Source organism: Microtus pennsylvanicus, chromosome 5 (genome assembly GCF_037038515.1).
Source record: "Microtus pennsylvanicus isolate mMicPen1 chromosome 5, mMicPen1.hap1, whole genome shotgun sequence".
Taxonomy (NCBI): Eukaryota; Metazoa; Chordata; class Mammalia; order Rodentia; family Cricetidae; genus Microtus; species Microtus pennsylvanicus.
Window position 1 is genome coordinate 55,792,691 of NC_134583.1, and position 19,277 is coordinate 55,811,967.

Below are 19,277 nucleotides of genomic sequence, written 5' to 3' on the forward strand. Positions count from 1 at the left end.
CTCCTTACCGTGTGTCTGCTGTGCACCCCCGTGGGTTCCCTTGAACATCTCTGGGCCTCTCTTTTAGTTACTCTCCATGTCATTGCCACCAAAAACCCCAACAAGAAGCTCTTAAGGGGAGAGATACTTGTTTTGGGCTCATGATTTGAGGGCACAGTCTACCATGGTAAGGAAGGCACTGAGCAGCAGGGAAGGCCAGGATTCCCTATAGACCAGGAAGCAGAGGGCCAGAGAACTTAAATGCTAAATGAGGGGCTGGACTCTAGCTCTTAGGTCCTGTCGTCTGATAATCTACCACCTACAGCTCCACAGCCTCCCAAGACAGCACCAAGCTGGAGACACATGACCTTGTGGGTGATATTTCACATCCATGTCACAACACCCTTTATATCACCAACTGTGCGGCTTCCTGTAGTCCCTGTCTGTGTAATGGGAATGACATCTGCCAAAAGTTACTACAGTTGCCAAAATGCATGCGCAGTGAGCATGCGTCTCTGTGCACAGCTCCTGGTGTTCATGTGTGGGACTGATTAATTACCAGAGGCCTCACATGAGCTCCCTGATTCCCTGCCTCAGTTTCTCTGTGTATAGAATGGGGATGATACTGAACTTAGTGCCGGTAGGAGGCTTCGAGAGGAGAAAACCCCAAGTAAGGTGTATAACCTTAGTCACTGGTATCTTACACTCCTTCAATGTGTGGAGAAGTCTGACTCTGTGACTGTCTCTGTCTGTGTGTCTGTGAACATTTGTATGTGTTTATATGGCCAGGCGGGCTCCCTTCTCCCTGGGTGGGGTTTACTGTTGGCTCTTGCCTGGGCTCCCTGAGCCAGCTAGAAAGGGGATGGAATTTCCATTAAGAATTAAGCAGGATAGCACTGTGGAGGCCAAGCAAGCAGAGGGGAGGGGATGCAAGGGAGGGTACTTTAACAATGAGCTCCAGAGGCAGCTTTGGTCCTGATTAGCCTTGAAGGTCTCATCAGTCATGGCCCAGAAGGATGGGTGGAGAGAACGGAGCTGCTCTCAGGGGCCTTTGTAAGGATACCTGAATCACTGCAGTCCAGACTGTAATCATGAGGCGGCCCCCAGGGGACGGCGAATCCACTCAAGAGGGTCCAGGCAACTGGGGCTTATGGGGAGCCCAGGAGTCCAGGAGGCTGTGCTGTGTTGTAGGTATCTGTATTTGTATGCATACATTTACTTGTGTGCATACATTTATTTGTGTACACACATGTGTGTTCATGCATGTGTGTGGACATGCATGTGTGCCTATGTATGTGTACACGTGTGTATGTTTGCTATGTGTGCCTGTGTGTACTTTTGTGCGTTCCTGTATACATTTGCATATGTTTTTGTACATTATACATATGTATGTGTATTTTTGGGTGTTTGTATATGTGCATATGTGGGTGTTTGGGTGTCTCTGTCTTTGTGTGCATATATGTATGTTTGTGTCTGTGTGTATTTATGGGTCTGCATATGTATATACATATGTGCATATGTATCTTTGTGTATATATGTGTGTATGTAAGCGTTTGTGTCTGTATGTGTGTGGTGTGTGTACATATGTGTGTGTGCTTATGTGTGTGTATATGGTGTGCATGTACGTATGGTGTGCATGTGTATATGTTAGGTTGAAGTTTTAACCACAAGTGCCTAAAGAGTACATGTAGCAAACTTAGTGATTCTCCTTACTCTCAAGTATAGGTACAAGATTGGAATCAGAATAAAAGCCTTCTGAGGCCTCTTGCTAACAGGGATGCTGTTTAAGACCTAAGCCTCACTTCTGACATGCTAAAGCATCTTAGCCTTCCTGGTCACGTCACAGCCCTGAGCTCTCAGACTTTTAAAGCCTTAAGAGCAGGCAGATCTGGTTATGATTCCACTATATATCTGGGAAAACTAAATAAAGGTCAGAGCAGTTGGATGCCATGACTAAGATACAGCTAGGGAGCGGTAGAGGGAGGACAGAGCCCAGGTTATCTGCTTACACCTTAACCCACCAAGAGTGCATGGGGAGATTCTGCAGACTTCCCACCTGAGGACGGTGTGATGTAATGTCAGTGCCCAGACAATATCCCCTAGAGGCTCCAGTTCTGCTCTAGTGAAGGAAGCAGACCCAAGGGGCAAAGTCCTGCTGCCTGGATGGAAGCAGACAGGGGTTGACATTGGCTTTCCTGGCAGTGGCTGGGCCACCTGCATAGCCCTGAGTCCCCAAAGAGACAAAGTTGGTGATTTTATATCAAAGCTGTGGTATGCCCAAGGCCAGGCAACAGCTGTGCCAACCAGAGCTCGAAGCAAGAAATAGGAGTGTTTAGCATTAAGGCAGGGATCTGGAACATTGGACCATAGAAGTGGTGCTTAACCTGCTCTCCTCGAACATATAATGTGTGCAAACCTGCAAACCTCCCATCATGGGGCCCAGGTAGTGGACAAATGTCTTTTGGCAATCTATGAAGTAGAGGCACCTCAGGCCCTGGGGATTCAAACCAGGGTGGAAGGTATTGGATGGAATGAACTAGAAGCTTCCTTTCCGTCTGAAAATGTAGCATTCCAGAGCTTTTGGGCCTGGCCCAGACTTCTGTGGACTTAGCCATCTGACATGGAGCCCAGGGGTGAGGGCGAGGTAGGGAGGCATCTCACCAACACCCCCTGTCATTTTTGGCAGGTTTGTCATGTGGAGGGTGACTGAAGTGGGTAACTGAGTTTCCAAAGGGAAGCACCTGCAGTGGACAAACCCAGCCGCATTCCTGGCGTTTGGGGCTGCTCAGCGAGGCTGTGCCCTCTTTAGGGATGTGAATTGCTCCCAAATCTCTCCTTGTTTTCTTTCAGTTCCAGGAAACTGATCATGGCAGCTCAGTCCTTTCCCCTCTCCAGATGTTGGCATGCGGGACACATGTGGGCGCCCTCGCCTGGCCGGCTCTGGTGGCTCCGGGTGATGGCCCAGCCCAGGGGTGAGCCGGGTCTCTAATTAGACCCGACCGCGTCCCCATTCCAGAGCTCCCACAGATGACAGCGCGCGGTCTCCACTGTGGCCAGGGGCTCCGAAATAGCCCTCGCTCCCCGGCAGAGCCTCGCAGGCCACGGTGCTTGGCTCAGGACAAACATTTGGAGGGGTGCGCACCGCTAGGGAAGAGCCTGAGATTTGGGGGTGGGGGCAGCAGACAGCCTCCGGCGGCGCCGGCCCCCCGCGGCCACTTTGCGCCTGGCCACCGGAGTTTCAACTGCTGGGAGCTGCCACCCATCGCTGGCCCCTGCAAACACCCGCTTTCTGCCTTGTAAGCTCAGAGTAAGTAAACAGAGGGGATGGCTAGCTCCCGTGACTGGATTCAGGGGCTGGGGCTGGAGTTGCTGGCGTAATTGTGTCCCCTAGGAAAGCAGGTGTGACTGTGTCAGTGTGGGAGTTTGTGAGTACAAGTGGGTGTCAGTGGAAGGGAGTGTGTCTAGCACAGGATGCCAGCATGTGGAGTTTTCTAACATGCCCTCCCAAGTGTGTGTGTGTGTGTGTGTGTGTGTGAGAGAGAGAGAGAGAGAGAGAGAGAGAGAGAGAGAGAGAGAGAGAGAGAGAGAGAGAGAGAGAGAGAGAGAGGAGGCCTGGAGCATGCTCACAGGTGGCTGCTGTGTCCATGGCACACAGGTGGGTCTAAGCTGTGCCCGTGGAAGTGAACAGGGACAGAGAGTTGTCTAGAGGAAGGGAACCTGCCAGTGAGGGTGACGGATGAGGGTGAGAGACAGCTCAGGAGGCAGAGGTGAATAAGGAGCAATAGACACCAGAACTCACACTTTCTAGGGTGACCTGATTTGTCCCCAGCTGTTGTCCTCAAGCTGGGTGACTTTCTTGTAGGTCAGGCAGCTTTGGTTTCTCAGGGCTTTGGCCCACACTGGAGTTTAAAGCTCTCATCCGATATGAGAGCGAGTGAAATTGTGATGTACACAATGGGGCCAGGATGGGAACTCCACTTTCATAACCAGGAGAAGAGGCCGGGGTCGGGAATGGGGGACAGGGGACACTCATTCATGTACACCAAGTACAGCCACACTGCACACAGACTGCACACCCATGGCAAATGGCATGTAGGCAGCGTGCATTCATGTTGTAAATGTGTAAGCAAAATCCCACAGCCTTGAATTGACCCTGGCATCTACCTCTAGCCCAGTTTACTTCCTGTACCCTTCATTGGGAATCTATAAAAAATGGGCTCAGAAACCTGAACTGAGTAGGAGAATACTTTGCATTGAGGGTTTTTTTCTGGGGGTTAAGGCAGGAGGTGACATGACACCATTGGGTATCTCATCTCATCTGCACGAGGGCTGTCCATGGAGCCGAGCCACGGAACAGGTTGGAAACACAGCAGTTGCTCCTTTAGAGGGGAGAAGGCCCATCTTACCAGGTGAGATGGGCTAGACGAGGGTGTGCGTGAACCTTGGCACCTGTAGCTTGCCCCAGACTCAAGTTCATGATTCAGGTGCATTCAGTTGCAGAGGTGCAGGGAGACTGTGGGGCTGGGCAGGGCATGGGGTGGCGAATGGACCTGGACCCATTCTTTCTGTTCCTGGATTTGAGTCCCTCTGCCTGCAGCTGCTGGGGAGATAGCCCTTTCAACACCCCTCCCTCTCCTTCAGCAGCTACATGGAGACCATGGGGAGACCAGTAACAGTGCTTGGAACACCGAATGCCCCCAAATGCCAGGGGCTGGTACTTACATTTACGGTTATTACTTCATTATGATATCTCGAGTCCTCCTGCCCTGGCCATTCTCTTCTTTGTAGGCTTCTGTTCTGTGTCCAAACTCAATGTGCTTCTTTGGTTGTGAAGTTGGGGAAGGTTTTGAGTTTGTGATTTGGCCTAAATGCTGCCCTTTCAGTCTCTTGAAAGGATCCCGGCTTAACCATTTCCAGAGCAGTCCACTAGGGTCTACTTTTCCTTTGGTCTGATCCTAGATCCAACCCTGAGAGAAGGATAAACAAAGGCTGGCTGTGGCTAGCTTAGCAGGCTTTCTGCCGAGAGAAGGAAGTATTTTCCCTTTCATGGTTCCCTTCGCACTCTGACTTCTAGGAACCCCCCGGGACAGCATACCGCTCCATTCTGCTAAGTTAGAAACAGTTATCACTTGAGCTCTGGTTTCTACTTTAACAACTGCAGAGATTACATCTTTAGATGTAAATTTCCTTATACTTTATAGAAGAAACGAGAATAAGTATAATGATAATAATATTAATAATAAAAGAATAACCACCAATCAATAATTCTGTTAGTCTCTGAAGATTGAAACCACATTATTTGGACATACTCTTTCTTTCTTTCTTTCTTTCTTTCTTTCTTTCTTTCTTTCTTTCTTTCTTCAACCCCTTTGGAGATCTGTCATCTGATTTTTAATCTATATGTCTCAGTTGTGACTTCCATGCTTGAGCTCTGATTGGTAACCATGTCTTGGGGCTTTTCTTCCTAGTGGCTGGTGGAGAGAATGGCCATCTCTGTGCTGGTTCAGACAATGGGGATTGTCTAGAATGAATTGGGGCATTGATCAACACCCCTGCTTTGAGGGCTTCAGCCCCTCTGTGTCTCAAAAGCCCTAGTGTCTGGGTGCCCAAAGGGGTTTGATCCTTGCCCTAAACCTGGCCATGGCCCCACGACTGCCCCTTCCTCATGTGAGCCTGCCTTGCCTAGGGCTTTGCTAAGGAGGTCTGTGTCTCTTGGGTCTGAGCCCTGCTTCCCTCCACTTGATTGAGGCCTTGTGGAGACAGAGGTTGGGATGAAGAATGTCGGAGTTCAGAGCATGCAGGGGCCCATGGAGGGTTATCTTGTCTCCTCCCCTCAGTCTTAAGGCCATGGGATGGTGTTCAGCCCCCATCTCTTTCTTCAGAAGGGGTCTCAAGTCTGCCAGACAGACAGAAAGCCATTTGTTACTGGTAGAGATCCAGGGCAGGGCTCAAGCTATCACAAGGCTTGTGAAAGATTTAATTCCTTCTGGAAGATTATTTTCCTTGTAGAGGTTGCTGCGTTTGGGGAAAATCCCACACCGGAGGCCACGCTTGCACAGAGCAGAGGTTGAGGTGCTTGGTGGTGACCTTTCCAGCCCCATGTGGGTGTCTGCTACTCCACAAGTGCTAAATCAACTGAGATGGTGGCCCCTGCCCATGCTCAAGGCTAACTGTGTGAGAAGCATTTGACCGCAGAGGCGAAAGAGGAAATACCCTGGGCCTGCTACTGGGTAAGGTTTAGCGGTTTTGCTCTTTTCTGGACCAATGTGACCTCAAAGAGGAGACTGTACCTCTGCCGAGTACTCATTCTGGTTATGCTCTGTTGGCTTCCAGACACTGAAACTTGACCTGGTAAGCAAGCTTCAAACCAGCAAGAGAACGTGGTGTGGGATGCCAGAATGTGGGAGCGGAAGGCCACTCACAGTTTCCCACACTGAACATCTAGTAAAAGCCAGTTCTCTGTTGAGCTCTTTAAATCTTTTGTTTCATGAAACCTCTAAGACCCCTTCTGAAATGGGCATTTGCAGTTTAGACACAAGGGTACGGAAGCATAGCTAGGTCCCATAAGTCCCAGGTCAGAGCCTGCCATACTCCTTTGCCAGGTCTGCCCACTGGAATCTCCAGTGGATGGATGCTGGCCACTGAGCAGGACAGGCAACTCTCCCAATTATGGAAACCCGAAAGCAGGAAAACTACCCCTTTGGGTAAGCTAGGGGTGGCGCTAAGGGCTTGTCGCTGTCTCGAACTAGGCAGTGAATATTGCCAGCTTCATGGCTGAGTGGCATCCCTGGCCTTCCCAACCTCAGATAGTGGTAGTCATTCTCTGGGACATGGGAGTACAAGGTGAGGGAAGGCCTCATGGGCCAGGTTCAGGTCTCCCAGACAACATCATGTGGTAGGGAACACTGGGCTTCTGTGGTTTTATTCTTCCCCAGAGCAATCTCTGTTGTTGGGATACAGTCCCCACCAAAGCTCCAGGATCTTGTCAGTCCAAACTCCCCTCCTCCAGCTCTAAGTACCCCCAGTGCCAAGCTCTGGGGTGTCCCAGATCCCCTGAGGTTGTCTCTGGGCAGACAGGATTCTGCCAGGCGTGATGCAGTGTCTGTGGGCGTCAGCAGTTTGGCTGAGTAATTGCGGATGGTGTTCAGTTTGCACGGGAGAGATGGAAAGCTAGTCTTACAAACCAAACATCTCGGTTTGGAAACCCTGGGAAGTGTGGCCTGTGGTCTGAGAGTGTGAGCTGCATTGTGAGCCTGTGAGCTGTTGTGGGACAGAGTGTTACATCCGGGTCGTTCATCCTGATGGAGTCAGAGTTGTGCTGTGCACACTGGCAATGCGAGAGGAAAAGCCCATAAGCTTTGCAGGCAGAAAGTAAGATCCGACGTCTAATCTCAGTTTGCTGGCCTGGAAAATGGGTGTGCCTTATTTCAGCGGTGATGATAGAAGCAGGGGGTAATCAGGAACCAAGCATTTGTCATAGAAAGAACAAACCCTGAAAGACGATCTCGCTGCTTCCTGTCCAATCTGCCTTCACGAAAGAACACTAGATCGCAAGAGAGGTGGGTACCAGATCTCAGCCTCTGAGAATGCTGTGTTATCTTACCTTCCCTGATCCCTCTTCCTTCTGTGTAAAATGAGAGCCAAGCTCCTTTCCCTCAGCCCTCTGTACATTTTGAGGATGATGAAGAAGAACCCAGGGACAAATCTAGACGTTCAGTTAGTAGTGAGTTGCTAATTCATGGCTGATATATAAGTGAACCCATTTCTCTGGACCCAGGCAAAGCTTGTGGTAAAGAGACAAAGGAACACCCTAGTCCCCAAGTCATCATTTGATCATGTGCCAAGATAGACGTACATACACAGAGGCCCGTCTGTTGCTAGATATGGTCCATTCGGGCCGGGTCCTCTCCAAAAGTGCACATCAGAGAGGCCTTTCCAGAGATGGACGCTCATTCTCTTCATCTTCAAACATCATCAATTTCAGAAAGTGAAGAGGAGGACAGGCTTGTGCTCAGGAGCTAAATTAGTGCCCCCCCCCCTCTCTCTCTCTCTCTCTCTCTCTCTCTCTCTCTCTCTCTCTCTTTCTCTCTCTCTGGTGCGTGTGTGTTCGCATGTATGTGCAGGCATGTATAAACATCTGTGCCCATGGATGTCTTCCTCAAACTCTCGGCATTCTTTACGGAGTTGCTGATGCCAGAGCTTACCCATGGGCCAGTCTAGTTTAGTAAGCTTGCCCTGGGGATCCTGTGTCTGTCTCCCGGGCACTGATTACAAGTGGACTGCTGTGCCCATCTGGCTTTCACGTGGTACTGGAGGTCCATTCCCTGGTCCTCATGCCTGCATGGTAAGTGCTTATCCACTGAGTCATCTCTCTAGACCCCACGAAGCTTTTCTTAGTGTGTGCTTTGGGGACTCTCAGTCACTGTGACTGGAGCCTGCGGTGTGGTTCAGTAGTGATGGAAATGAGACAGGAGACTCTGCAAAGAGCCTGGAAATGGTACTGGGCCTTGATGCTATGCTCGGTTATCCAGATAGTTCTCACATATTGACAGGCAGGGCACTGTACATTTTCAATAGAGAGGTTATAGAGCAACGGGAGTCCACTCATTCGTTCAGTAAATGTTTATTAGCTGCTTACTATTTTATGCCACTTTGATTTTTTTTGTTTTGGTTTTTGAGACAGGGTTTCTCTGTAGCTTTGGTGCCTGTCCTGGAACTAGCTCTTGTAAGCCAGGTTGGCCTCGAACTCATAAAGATCCGCCTGCTTCTGCCTCCCGAGTCCTGGGATTAAAGGCGTGCGCCACCATCGCCCCACTGTCACTTTGAATTTTAATCTTACATTAAACTTAATTAAAATTTGCAAGACCAGATGAGAAATTTCTCTTCATCCAGTTTTCAGGCGATTGTATATCTTTTTAAAAATCCATTCTGCTTTCTGTTCTCTCCAATAACGAGAAAATACACTCTTCTCATGGTTATAAATACATTATATTTTTATTTTTATTAAGAATGTGAATGCAAACCAATTTTTTATATTTCTGACCAATCTCAGAATGAATTAGAGACACACTCCCTCTTTATCCCTAAATCCTTCAGTGTGTCTAGAGAAGGACAGTCTTCTGCCTTAGGGCAGGCTCTGCTGTGTTACTCATCTTTCTTGCAGCTGTGGCAGCCCTGACAAAAGCAGCCTAAGGAACAAAAGGGGTGCTTTTTTGGTCCATAATCTAAGGAGATGTAGCTTATCAGGATGATGAAGACGTAAGTGTAGTGGCAGAGAAAGTGGGGTGCTTATACTCATCTGGCTTCCTACTCCCCCCCCTTGTATTTAGGGTTGTGTGTCTTCATTATTCAGTTAAACCTCTTGGGAAACATCCTCACAGACATGCCCAGAAGCGTGTCTTCTGACTGATTTCAGTTTCAGACAAGCTGACAAAGAAGATCATCTATTACAGCCCTGATACGGTCTTTGTGGCTTTACCGTCTTTCTTCTAACTCTTGTGTCTCCTTTGTCTCCTCTGCATTATTTCTCTTGCCCCCTTTGTTTTGAACAGTGCAGGTGGCTATTGCATTAAGTATCATCCATGTTGGGTGTTTGGTGGTCTGCACAGCTAAAGTTTGTATGATCTAGGCAGGCAACTGTATTCTCTTGAGTCTTCAGTTCAGCAAGCCCTTGACTTCTGGTGATGGAGGTTGTCCTTGCTCACTTCTGGTGATGTCTATCAGTTTTCCACAGTGAAATTGCTGTTTTCATCTAAGTTAACAAGTAACTTGTAGAAAGATACTTTGAGAATACAGACAGAGAAAATATATATTTTGAGAATATAGACAGACTATATTTGTCATAAAACTTACAGTGATATATCAGTCATAATTTTGAATTCATTATTCATTTCATATTTATTTATTGTTATTCTCTTATAAGAAAGAGTACTCATTTTCTCCCTCCCTCTATTCCTCCCTTTCTTCTTTAATGGGGGAGTCTCATAAATTTTTAATTCATCAGATGAATCAAGTGTTTTGTTTATTTTAGTTCTGATAGTCACACAATCTCAGATTCAGTTAGTGGGAAGCTGTTGTAAACTGGCTTCTGTTTCTCTTCAATTAGTTTCCATGATTCTCAGAGTGCTTCCTTATTATCTGAAGTAGCAAGAAGTTAGGATTTATTTTGATTCTTCTTTATTCCAGCTTGGAATTAGACATTTGTTTGAGGATCCCAGGCTTCTTTTATGGGGTAATGACATTTAGAAACCCAATTGTGGGCAACCCATGCCCTTGTTATTGGTGTATATGGTCTCTTGGCAGAGCTAAGAAATGCATGTCTATTTCCTTTCACAGTAAACCAAGATGATAGATGCTGTGTTTTCTTAGAAGAAATAATCCGTTAGCCTAATGTAGAGAGTAACAGGGTATGGGCATGTTAGGGTGAGGGTGGTTCAGCGAAGGCCTCTTTCAGGAGATACTATTTTAAAAGATTTGTGTGTGCAGGGGAAAAGTTAGAGAGGAAAGAGCCAGGATATTGCTTTAACTACACAGGGAATAATCACAGGGGTCTGAGCTGAGTCAATATGGAGACACAGTGGAGTCAATACTATGCAGTAACTGTTGAAAACAGAAAATAACAGAGAGGCAGTCAAGGAGTCTCCCAGGTTGACGTGTCCAAGGCCTGGCAAACTCAACACATTCATTATGGAATGCCTGTCCATTTTTTCCTGCCCTGTCAATCTTGGGAGTACCTGATCCTCACCAGGTGTTTCAGATCTCACTCATCTCTACAGCTGCACAAACGAGAGATCATCCTCCTCATCATCTCTAAGACATGGAGATGAAGCCACCATCCTCATCATCTCTAAACCAGAGAGATGGAGCCATCAACCTCACTATCTCTAAGATAGAGAGATGAAACCATTCTCCTCCTCATCTCTCTGCTCCAAGCCTGAATCAGCCACCCTCATGCCTGGTCACATGAGTATGTATCCCTTAAATCCATCACTTGTCTCCATCATCACCAGCATCCTCTAGTTCAAGGTACCACTCTAAACACCCGAGTGACAATGTGTCCATACCTGCTGCCCTCCAGTACATCTTCACAGAGCAGCCAAAGGGGACTTCTGATTTTGCCATTTCTCTACTTTAAACCACTTCAGTAGCTTCCAACTGATCTTGAGATAAAGGTCAAATACCCAAGCAAGCTGATGAGGTCTCATTTGTCTGGCCCTGCCCACATCTTCCCACACCACAGTACTCCCCTCCCTCTTTGTCTCAGCGATCCTCTCCCAGGCTTGTTCATTTATCCCTGCTGCCATAGACCTTTGCAAAAGTTGCTCTGCTGTCTAGAATTCTCTTCCTTCCTCTCCTCACCTGCCAAATGTCTACCTATCCCTCAGTTTCCATGATCTCCCTGACTAGATCAAATCCCATTTTATAGAGTTTTTAAAACACATCGTGCCTCCTTTACGACCTCATCACAGTATGGATCTCCCTTTCTGCTGTAATAATTAATACATTTTATTTTATCTTGTTTTCTTTTATGGCTCTGGGCTGTCTGGGACATTTCCCTTTTGCAGTTTGCTTTATCCTAGTTGGTAGCAGCATACAGCCGACACACGCCACAGGGACATGCTGAGTGAATGGATAGATGGATAAATGAGCAAGCTGGTGGGTGAATGAAGTGTTACTGAGCAACCAAAAAGATGATGGCACGATTTAACATAAAGAACATTTAAGTGAGAACTTTATTTGAAGATAAAGATAAATCATTCATCTTGGGACGTGTACCATCTTAATGACTTGGACTGTCCCCTAGGAGATTTGTGGAAATGCTGATCAGGTCGCATCATATTCCTGTATAACCCTCTTGAGAATGCAGCTGACATCCAGTGCTATCCCTGAGCTTGGGCTTCTTTGTTTTCCCCACCCTGCTTTGTGGAGCCCATATATTATGTGTTGGGGAAATATCATTCCTGTCACAGGAAGGCTCCCTGGAGCAGGCCAGTCTCCTGAATGATTATATGATCAGCAGCTGCCAACATGCAACTCGGCTGGGCATAAGCCTGAAGGGAATACAGGAAACTGGGCTCACAGACTCAGCCAGTCCCCCTTGTAGAGAAGTCAAGCATAGAATAGGCCGCGTGGTCCCCCTGGCTCATCCATTCCCGCACTCCTCACTCTCCCGTCATCCACCAATCTCCCCCACCCACACATCCACCACCTACCCATCTATCGACAAACAAGAGTTGATGTTGGATTTATAAGCCACGCTGGAAGCTGAGGATCTCCTTCCCTCTTGAACTATTTTAATCCATTGTCCTCAGAGCCCAGAGGCCCAGGTAAGGAGACAAGAGGGGTCAGCTCCATGCTGACTGGCTACTGTTGATTAGCGTGGCAGTTTTTTCTCTTTCTCTGTCTGCTTTTTTCCTGCTGACCAACTCTCTTTTATTGCTTCCCTTCCCTGACTCCCTTCTTGTTCTCCACTTTCCTGACCTCCCTTCCATGATAGCTTAGGCACTGGCTCCTCAACCTAGTAGCTAGTTGATGTGAAGTGGTTGTCGGGCTCTGCAGAGGAGGTCAGGGCTCAGACCCAAAGAGAAAGGCAAACTGCTCCCTCTGGAGCTGTTTTTTATTTTTAATTTTCTACTTTGATTGTCCTTTACTTCTGTGGAATTAGAGAGGCTGGAGGTGTAGGGAGAACAAGCTTTAAAATATGGCATTTAGAAACAAGGCAGTGGTAGCCCCGGCCCCGCCTCTACAGATGCTGCTGTCCTCCCTGTTTTCTGGGGACTGTCACTTACGAAACTCCCCAAACTGTGCTGCCCGTCTGCCGCAGCAGACAGGATTGGGACTGAGCAGGAGAGGACAATGGCAGCCCCATCAGATAGCAGCATCTTGGACCAGTGCCCAGGGCGCCAAGGGGCTAAGTTACAGACTCATTTACACACTTGCTCACTCTCGCATCTGTTCAAGCATCTACTTAGCATCTGCTATGGGTTGTGCATTGCTCTAGACACCCGAGAAGTATGACGGGCCAATGTCAGTTCCTTGCAGGATTTGCTTTTTGGCTTGGGAGGACAGTCAACAGGTCACATGCAGGGTGCAAACACAGTTCTCAGCACTATGTGGAGCTGTAAGAGATGGCGAAGGAGCTCCAAGAGTGGGAAGGGTGTGGTTAAGCACTGGTGAAGCAGAGGCCAGCATCTTCTCTGCCTTTTGGTTAAGATCAAGCAGAGGCCTGGAGGAGGAAAAGGTGCAAGCTGTGAGAGCATTGTGGAGAGAAGGGCGAAGGCCTGGAGGCATGTGTGAGGAAGGTCAGTATGACTGGATGAAGTGAGGACAGAGTCCAAAGGAGCTGAGGTCAGTGCAGTCATGGCAGCCAGATCCAGAGGGTTCCTGCACGTTATTCATACGGCAATCAGAATGCTTGGAAGGGTTGAGTGTGGTCATGCTTTGGTAGCAATAAAGAGAACAGATTGCAGAAGGGGATGAAATAGAAGAGAGAGAACTTAAAGCTTCTTCTGTTAACTCAAGGGACAGAGGGTGGTCATAACTGACCATCTGTTCCATAGGATCTTTCCATTATGCCTCATGGATTTTCTAATTTTAATTTTTATTTATTTTAGTTATTTGTAAGGTATATGTCTGTGTGTGGATATGTGCATGTGAGTGCAGATGCTAGAGGAGCCCAGCAATGTCAAATCCCCTGGAGAAGGAGTTACAGGCAGTTGTAAGCTGCCTAATGTGGATGCTGGGAATCAAACAGGTCCTCGGGAGAACCAGCAAGTGCTATTAATGACTAAGCCATCACTCCAGCTTCAGGCCTGGTTGTTTCTAACACATGAAACCCCATGCAGGATACTAGCTGTTGTGGGCATATCTTTGTGGACTTTGGCTCTAACAGGGAGACAAAGTGTACTAAGAGGTCACTGGACAGTTAGGAAGTCAAACATTCTCAGCAAATCCAGCATAAACGGAGCCAACACTGCAGTGTTGCAGTAGCCCTGTCATGGAGGCCAGAGGAAGATTCAAGCTATGGCCTTGTTTAAATCTCCTCAGGACTAGCCTGCCTTCTCTAGGAGAAATTGTGAAGAGAATAGGTCAGTGTTCTTGGGGCTGGGACCTACGGGAGTACAGGATGGTAGTCCTAAAAGATGTAAGGAGAGCTAGGGTCAGGGGCTGACATCTGTGTGTGAGGAGTCTACAGAACTTAGATGTGCGTGGAGACATGGGTCTGAGGGAGAGCAGCAGGTTTCCAGTAGGGCTTTACAGTGAGAATTGTGTTTGGAGAGAATGAGACAGATATTAGCATAGGCAAGGTGGGCTGGGGCTGGAGACCAGCAAGACTGTAACAGCCTTGGGTGAGAAGCCCGGGAGTATAGGCAGAGGGATGCTGTGCCCTAAAGGTACAGTAGTTAGGTATACAATTGGGGTGTCAGTGGATATTACGGTCAGCAGGAGAAATGAACATTCATCATTCAGATAAATTTCAGATGTCTTTTGTCACTTGAAGCCATCTTTGAACATAGACCATAGCGTGGCCTGGGTTTGGGGAAGAGTAAGCTATAGGAAGAAGACTGGGATCTGGTTTCTGGAAAGGAGATTGTCCAGTATGGTCATATGGGAAGAGGGACACATAAAGAGGGCCAGTGACCTCCCAAGATTGTCTTCAGGGACCTGATATAAAGTTTATATTATTTGAAGGTAAGAGGCGTGCGTCACTAACTAGTCCTGGTCAAGGTGTCGTCCTGCCTGTTTCCATTGTCTCACTCCAGTCTCTCCTGTAAGACGAAAAGGCGAGTTGTTGTCATCGGGTACGTTCTTTCTGGAGACAAACACTCCAGGCCAACACCAGATGTCAGCTCTTCCTTCATCCAGCTCTTGGGGAGAATTTCAATTTCCTGGAAACAGTTGTTTCAATAGTCTGATAGGCAAAGGGAGGAGCAAGACATTTTTTTTTAGAGCATCTCCATTCCCGCCAGGATGTCTGCATAGAGAGTGCTTACCCACGGCAAGAGAAAGCTGGACATCTCATTGAACTCAGGCTACACCAATTACTGTGCTTGACTTAATTATGCATTTGCATATCTCTACCAGTGGAAAAGGAAATCCTATAAAGAGGACATTTCATCCATCTTCATCTTTAGCATAAACCTGGGGCTTGAGGCAGAGAGGATGCTGTTTTCTTCCACTCGGCCTTGACTAAGGTGAGCAGAAGTCTGCTCTCAGAGATGGTTGACCAGAAGACCTACTTGCCCATGGAGGAAACTTTATGTACTCATGTGACTTTCTTCAAGAGCAGTTTTCATTCACAGCCAGTTATGTCTCCCTCGCCATGAACTTGGGTAAAGTGGCTTTGGCTGTGAAGAAGTTGCCTGGGACCACTACAAGAGAAAATCCTCCCAGTCAGAGGGAGAGCAGCTCAGGGAGAGCCATAGCCTCCAGCAGACACTTGGATTGCGTGTGTGCGCAGAGGTAGCACTGAGGTCTGATGCTTAGGCTAGCCTAAGGCGTGGTGTCTGGGACTGCACAGTCCTCCTTGCTTGTTCACCTTCCCATGCAACATTCCATTTCTTCTGAACGCCTTCGCAATTCTTTCTTGCGAGACTTTTACTTTTCTGAGACGGTCTTACTTCATCCACTTTCTGACTAAGTGCATTCCTCTGAACACAGAGCTCCAGGACAGTCCTCCCCAGCCAGGTGATTTCTGGTTGTCTTCTGCCTTGTGGTTGACACTTAGCAATTGTGCTCATTCTACGCCTGTTTTTCTCTGGCTACTTCCAGCACGCTAACCACTGTGTAATGGAATCCACTCACCTTTAAATATTTCTAAAATCCCCTCTGTCTTTGGTCTTTTTAACTTCCTAAGATGTCTGCATCTTTGGTATTTGTTTTGTTTGATACTCACTGTTATTTTTGGATATGGAAGTTATTATGTTTGAATGCTACTTTGCACATATGCTCTCTTATCTTTCTTGCAATGGTGGTAAAATGTTCATTAGACTATGTCATTCTTCACTCAGAGCCTTGGTTTCTCATTTTTGAAGGTGTCTGTGTCCTCTGAGCTTCCTTTGGTTCTATCATTTAGCATACCAATATATCTTTTCATTCTTCTGGGTTCTTTCTTAGAATAGCATGGCTAGAATTTGTAGTCTTTGTTTCTTGAATCTGTTTCCAAGAATTCTCTTATTTCTTGGAATGGAAATTTCTAATTGAGCTCCATCATCAATCCTCTAGCAGGTGATGCAAACCCAAGCCTCAGTCTCTATGAGGGTCATGCCATGGTGATTAATTCTCAGATTTTATGACGGACACTTTGCAGGGAAGGTTAGTTTCTCATTTTTCTGTGCATTGAGTTTCTTCTCTTCTGGGCTTGTGTTTGGTTCTTCCCCTTCGAAAATCCCTAGTCTTTAGCCCCATATCTCCCTTGCCCCACACCCAAAAGAAACAAATACTCAAGGGAGGCAACATCTCACAGATGATTTTGATACCTCAGCCTACTTTGGACTCTCCAGATTTATTCCATTTTTTCCTGCCAGCTCAGTGATATATTTTTAAGACCATAAGTGGTTCCCTGTCAGCTTCATTGGATTTAGAATCACCTGGGAGACACACCTTTGAGCTTGTCTAGGATGATGCTTCCAAAATGGTTGAACTGAAGGGCAAAGACCCATCCTGATTGTGGGTAGCACCATCCTTTGGTCTGGGATCTGGGCCTAAGTTAAAATGAAAAGAAGGAGAAAGCCAGTTTCGCACTTGCATTCACCGCCCCGCTTCCTGACCATGGCCACAATGCGCCTTATTCTCCTGCAGCTGTGTTTTTCTACCGTGATGAGCTGCACCAGCCAGCTATGAGCCAAAATCAACTCTTTCATTTCTCAGGTTGCTTTTTGACGGAGTTTGTCACACAAACAAGAGCAGTAACTGATGCTTATAAATATCTTTATATTTAAAGCCATTTTCATGGAGAAGTATTTTAAACTGTCTGATCTATCATTTTACTGGAATTAAAAACATATTGTTAGTTTTCTGTGTAAGAAAGAGGTTCTGAACTAACTAACTAACTAACTAACTAACTAACTAACTAACTAACTAAAAGGGCTCTGTTGCCAGCTAAAAGTTAGTTGCTGAAAAACAGTAATATGTTAAGGGGGGCTGGAGTAGAACGTAGTGTTTTTACCTCCACTCAACTTTTCAACCATGTAAGCTAACAAGCTAAGGGACTTACAGTTTTCTGTTTCTTCTTCTCTGAAAGAGGCACAGCAGTGGGATGGATTACTTTGGATGTTTGGATGTGTTTATTTGTTTGAAACACTTAGAAAAGTTCTTGGCACATAGTTAAGTACCATACATTCCATTTCCTTGAATTTAAGATATATTAAAATGAAAGATCCCCTGCTGCTTCATAAAAAGGAAAGCTGGCAAAGTCAAGGTGCCATTGGTTAGGGTGTGATAAATTGCATCTTAGAATTGCATGGCTGTGGCAATATTAGCTGCTCTTATGAATGAATGTGTGTAAGCAGAGATGGCCATGTCTTGGAGACAGATTCAATGGATAGGACAGAATGGATAGGACTTCACTCAAGCCCACTCTCATGTTGACTGAGCTCCTACTGTGCCTTAGACACCGTCCAAGTGCTGTGTGACATGTGGCGTGCTAGGAATAGTGACAAGTGTCATTGAAGCAGCACTCTACAGATCAGCATTCGTGTTTGAGGTCTACATAGTTAACCTGAGTAGGAAGATGTAGACGGTGTTTCTGACATCCCCCTTTCCAAACTTAAAGGATTATTTAGCTATGCACATTACAGAAATTTCAACAGTGTGTTGAGAGTGATTGTGCTTTCTCACACTCTGGTTTATTCTGTTTAGAAACACAGAACGAGTCAAGCCTTGGGGTGGGTTAAATCTTGTCTATGTTTTCTTTTCACTAATGAGCTGGTGAGGATACTTTTATGGCTGAGCCAAGGTTCTGATTCAGACTGACTTGACCATTGAATGTCCCATAATCCTTTGGCCACATGGTATGCAAGCTGGGATGGTAGCTGTTTCTTCAGGACTAGTGCTGCTGAGCACAGAAATGTTGCAATGTTTGTGCTCAATTGAAAGCACGCTTTCTGTCCTATGCTGCTATTTCCAAATGTCAAAACTGTAATTATAATGGACCGAAATGCATTGGCTGGCAGTACAGGAGGTAAGGAAGTCCAATATCAAGCACCCACGACTTTGCATCTAGAGAGGCACTGCTTTTCTTCCAAGATGAGAGCTGAATGCTGCACCCTCCAGAGGGCAGAAAGGACTGGTCCTTGTGTGAGCAGAAGACGGGAAGATCATGATAGCAAACCCTCTTCTGTGAGCTCTTATACAATAGTGTTCATCCATTTGCAGGGCTTCATTGTCATAGGTTTTAGCTCCCTAGGCTCTCACACTGGGCATTAGATTTTTATATCCAGGTGGGAACTTGAATTTTCAAACAACAGCAGTCTCTATGTACTGATTTTTCTTTATATTCAAATTCCTTTTGCTTCTTTCCAAATGCACATAATACGATTTCCCTTTCAGCCTTTTTGGGGAGAGCAGATCTTTGACATCTAGGTGAGAAATTTGGCAGATGGAAGGATACCATGACACTTCTCACATACTGTCTTATTAATTGGTTTTGGGGTCCTAGCAGATTCTTAGGTTGTTATTGGCTTCTGAAGTTTTTTGTAGGCATTAATGCTCTTAGTACAGTCTAACAGCACAGAATGGGTTCTATTCTGATCTTACAGATTAAAAGATCAAAGAGCTAAAGTGGGATTACTCATACATTTCTATGACTTCAATGTTCTACCCTCCCAAGGCTACTTAGTGACCACCAGTGCAGAGGACCAGGGAAGGTACCAGAGGTGCCTGACTTGTCCTGGTTGTTACATCTGTGCTATCATCCTCTCATGGATTGAGACAAAAGCAGAGGTTCCATTCATGAGGATATAAGATGTAAATTCTCCTTCTTATGTCCTATTTATCAAGAGTCTATAGACCCCTTCAAGTTGGGTCTTCATCATGGCACAGAAAAGGAAGTAGCTTGCCGAATGAGACCTCTGCATGTGATTTATGAAATAGGATGTATCCAAATTTTTGCCACATAGAAGCTATTCAATTTTCTCTAATGGCCTTTATCTGAGAGTTATGTCTATTTGTGGCAGTTACAACCAGTAAGTCATTAGCTTGGAGCCTGGCGATGGTTCATTTTAACACCCTGGGATCTGGGCCCAGTGGGGAAGGTCTTTCTCTTCTGCAAATCAAAGATATGCAACATTTGAGAAGCT

At 46.5% G+C, this 19,277-nt stretch overlaps 1 protein-coding gene across 2 annotated transcripts in view; it reads left to right on the forward strand.

Annotated features, from left to right (window-relative positions):
- Positions 1-1,070: 1,070 nt before the first annotated feature.
- The window catches only part of Insc (INSC spindle orientation adaptor protein), a 114,907-nt gene continuing 96,700 nt past the window's right edge, over positions 1,071-19,277 (forward strand). The window contains exon 1 of one of the 2 annotated variants that reach the window (XM_075974833.1): positions 1,071-1,166. In XM_075974833.1, coding sequence (XP_075830948.1) covers positions 1,071-1,166 — 96 coding nt within the window. Of the gene's footprint in view, positions 1,167-2,911; positions 3,287-19,277 lie in introns of those variants that run through there. The other variant, XM_075974834.1, reaches the window with a different exon arrangement.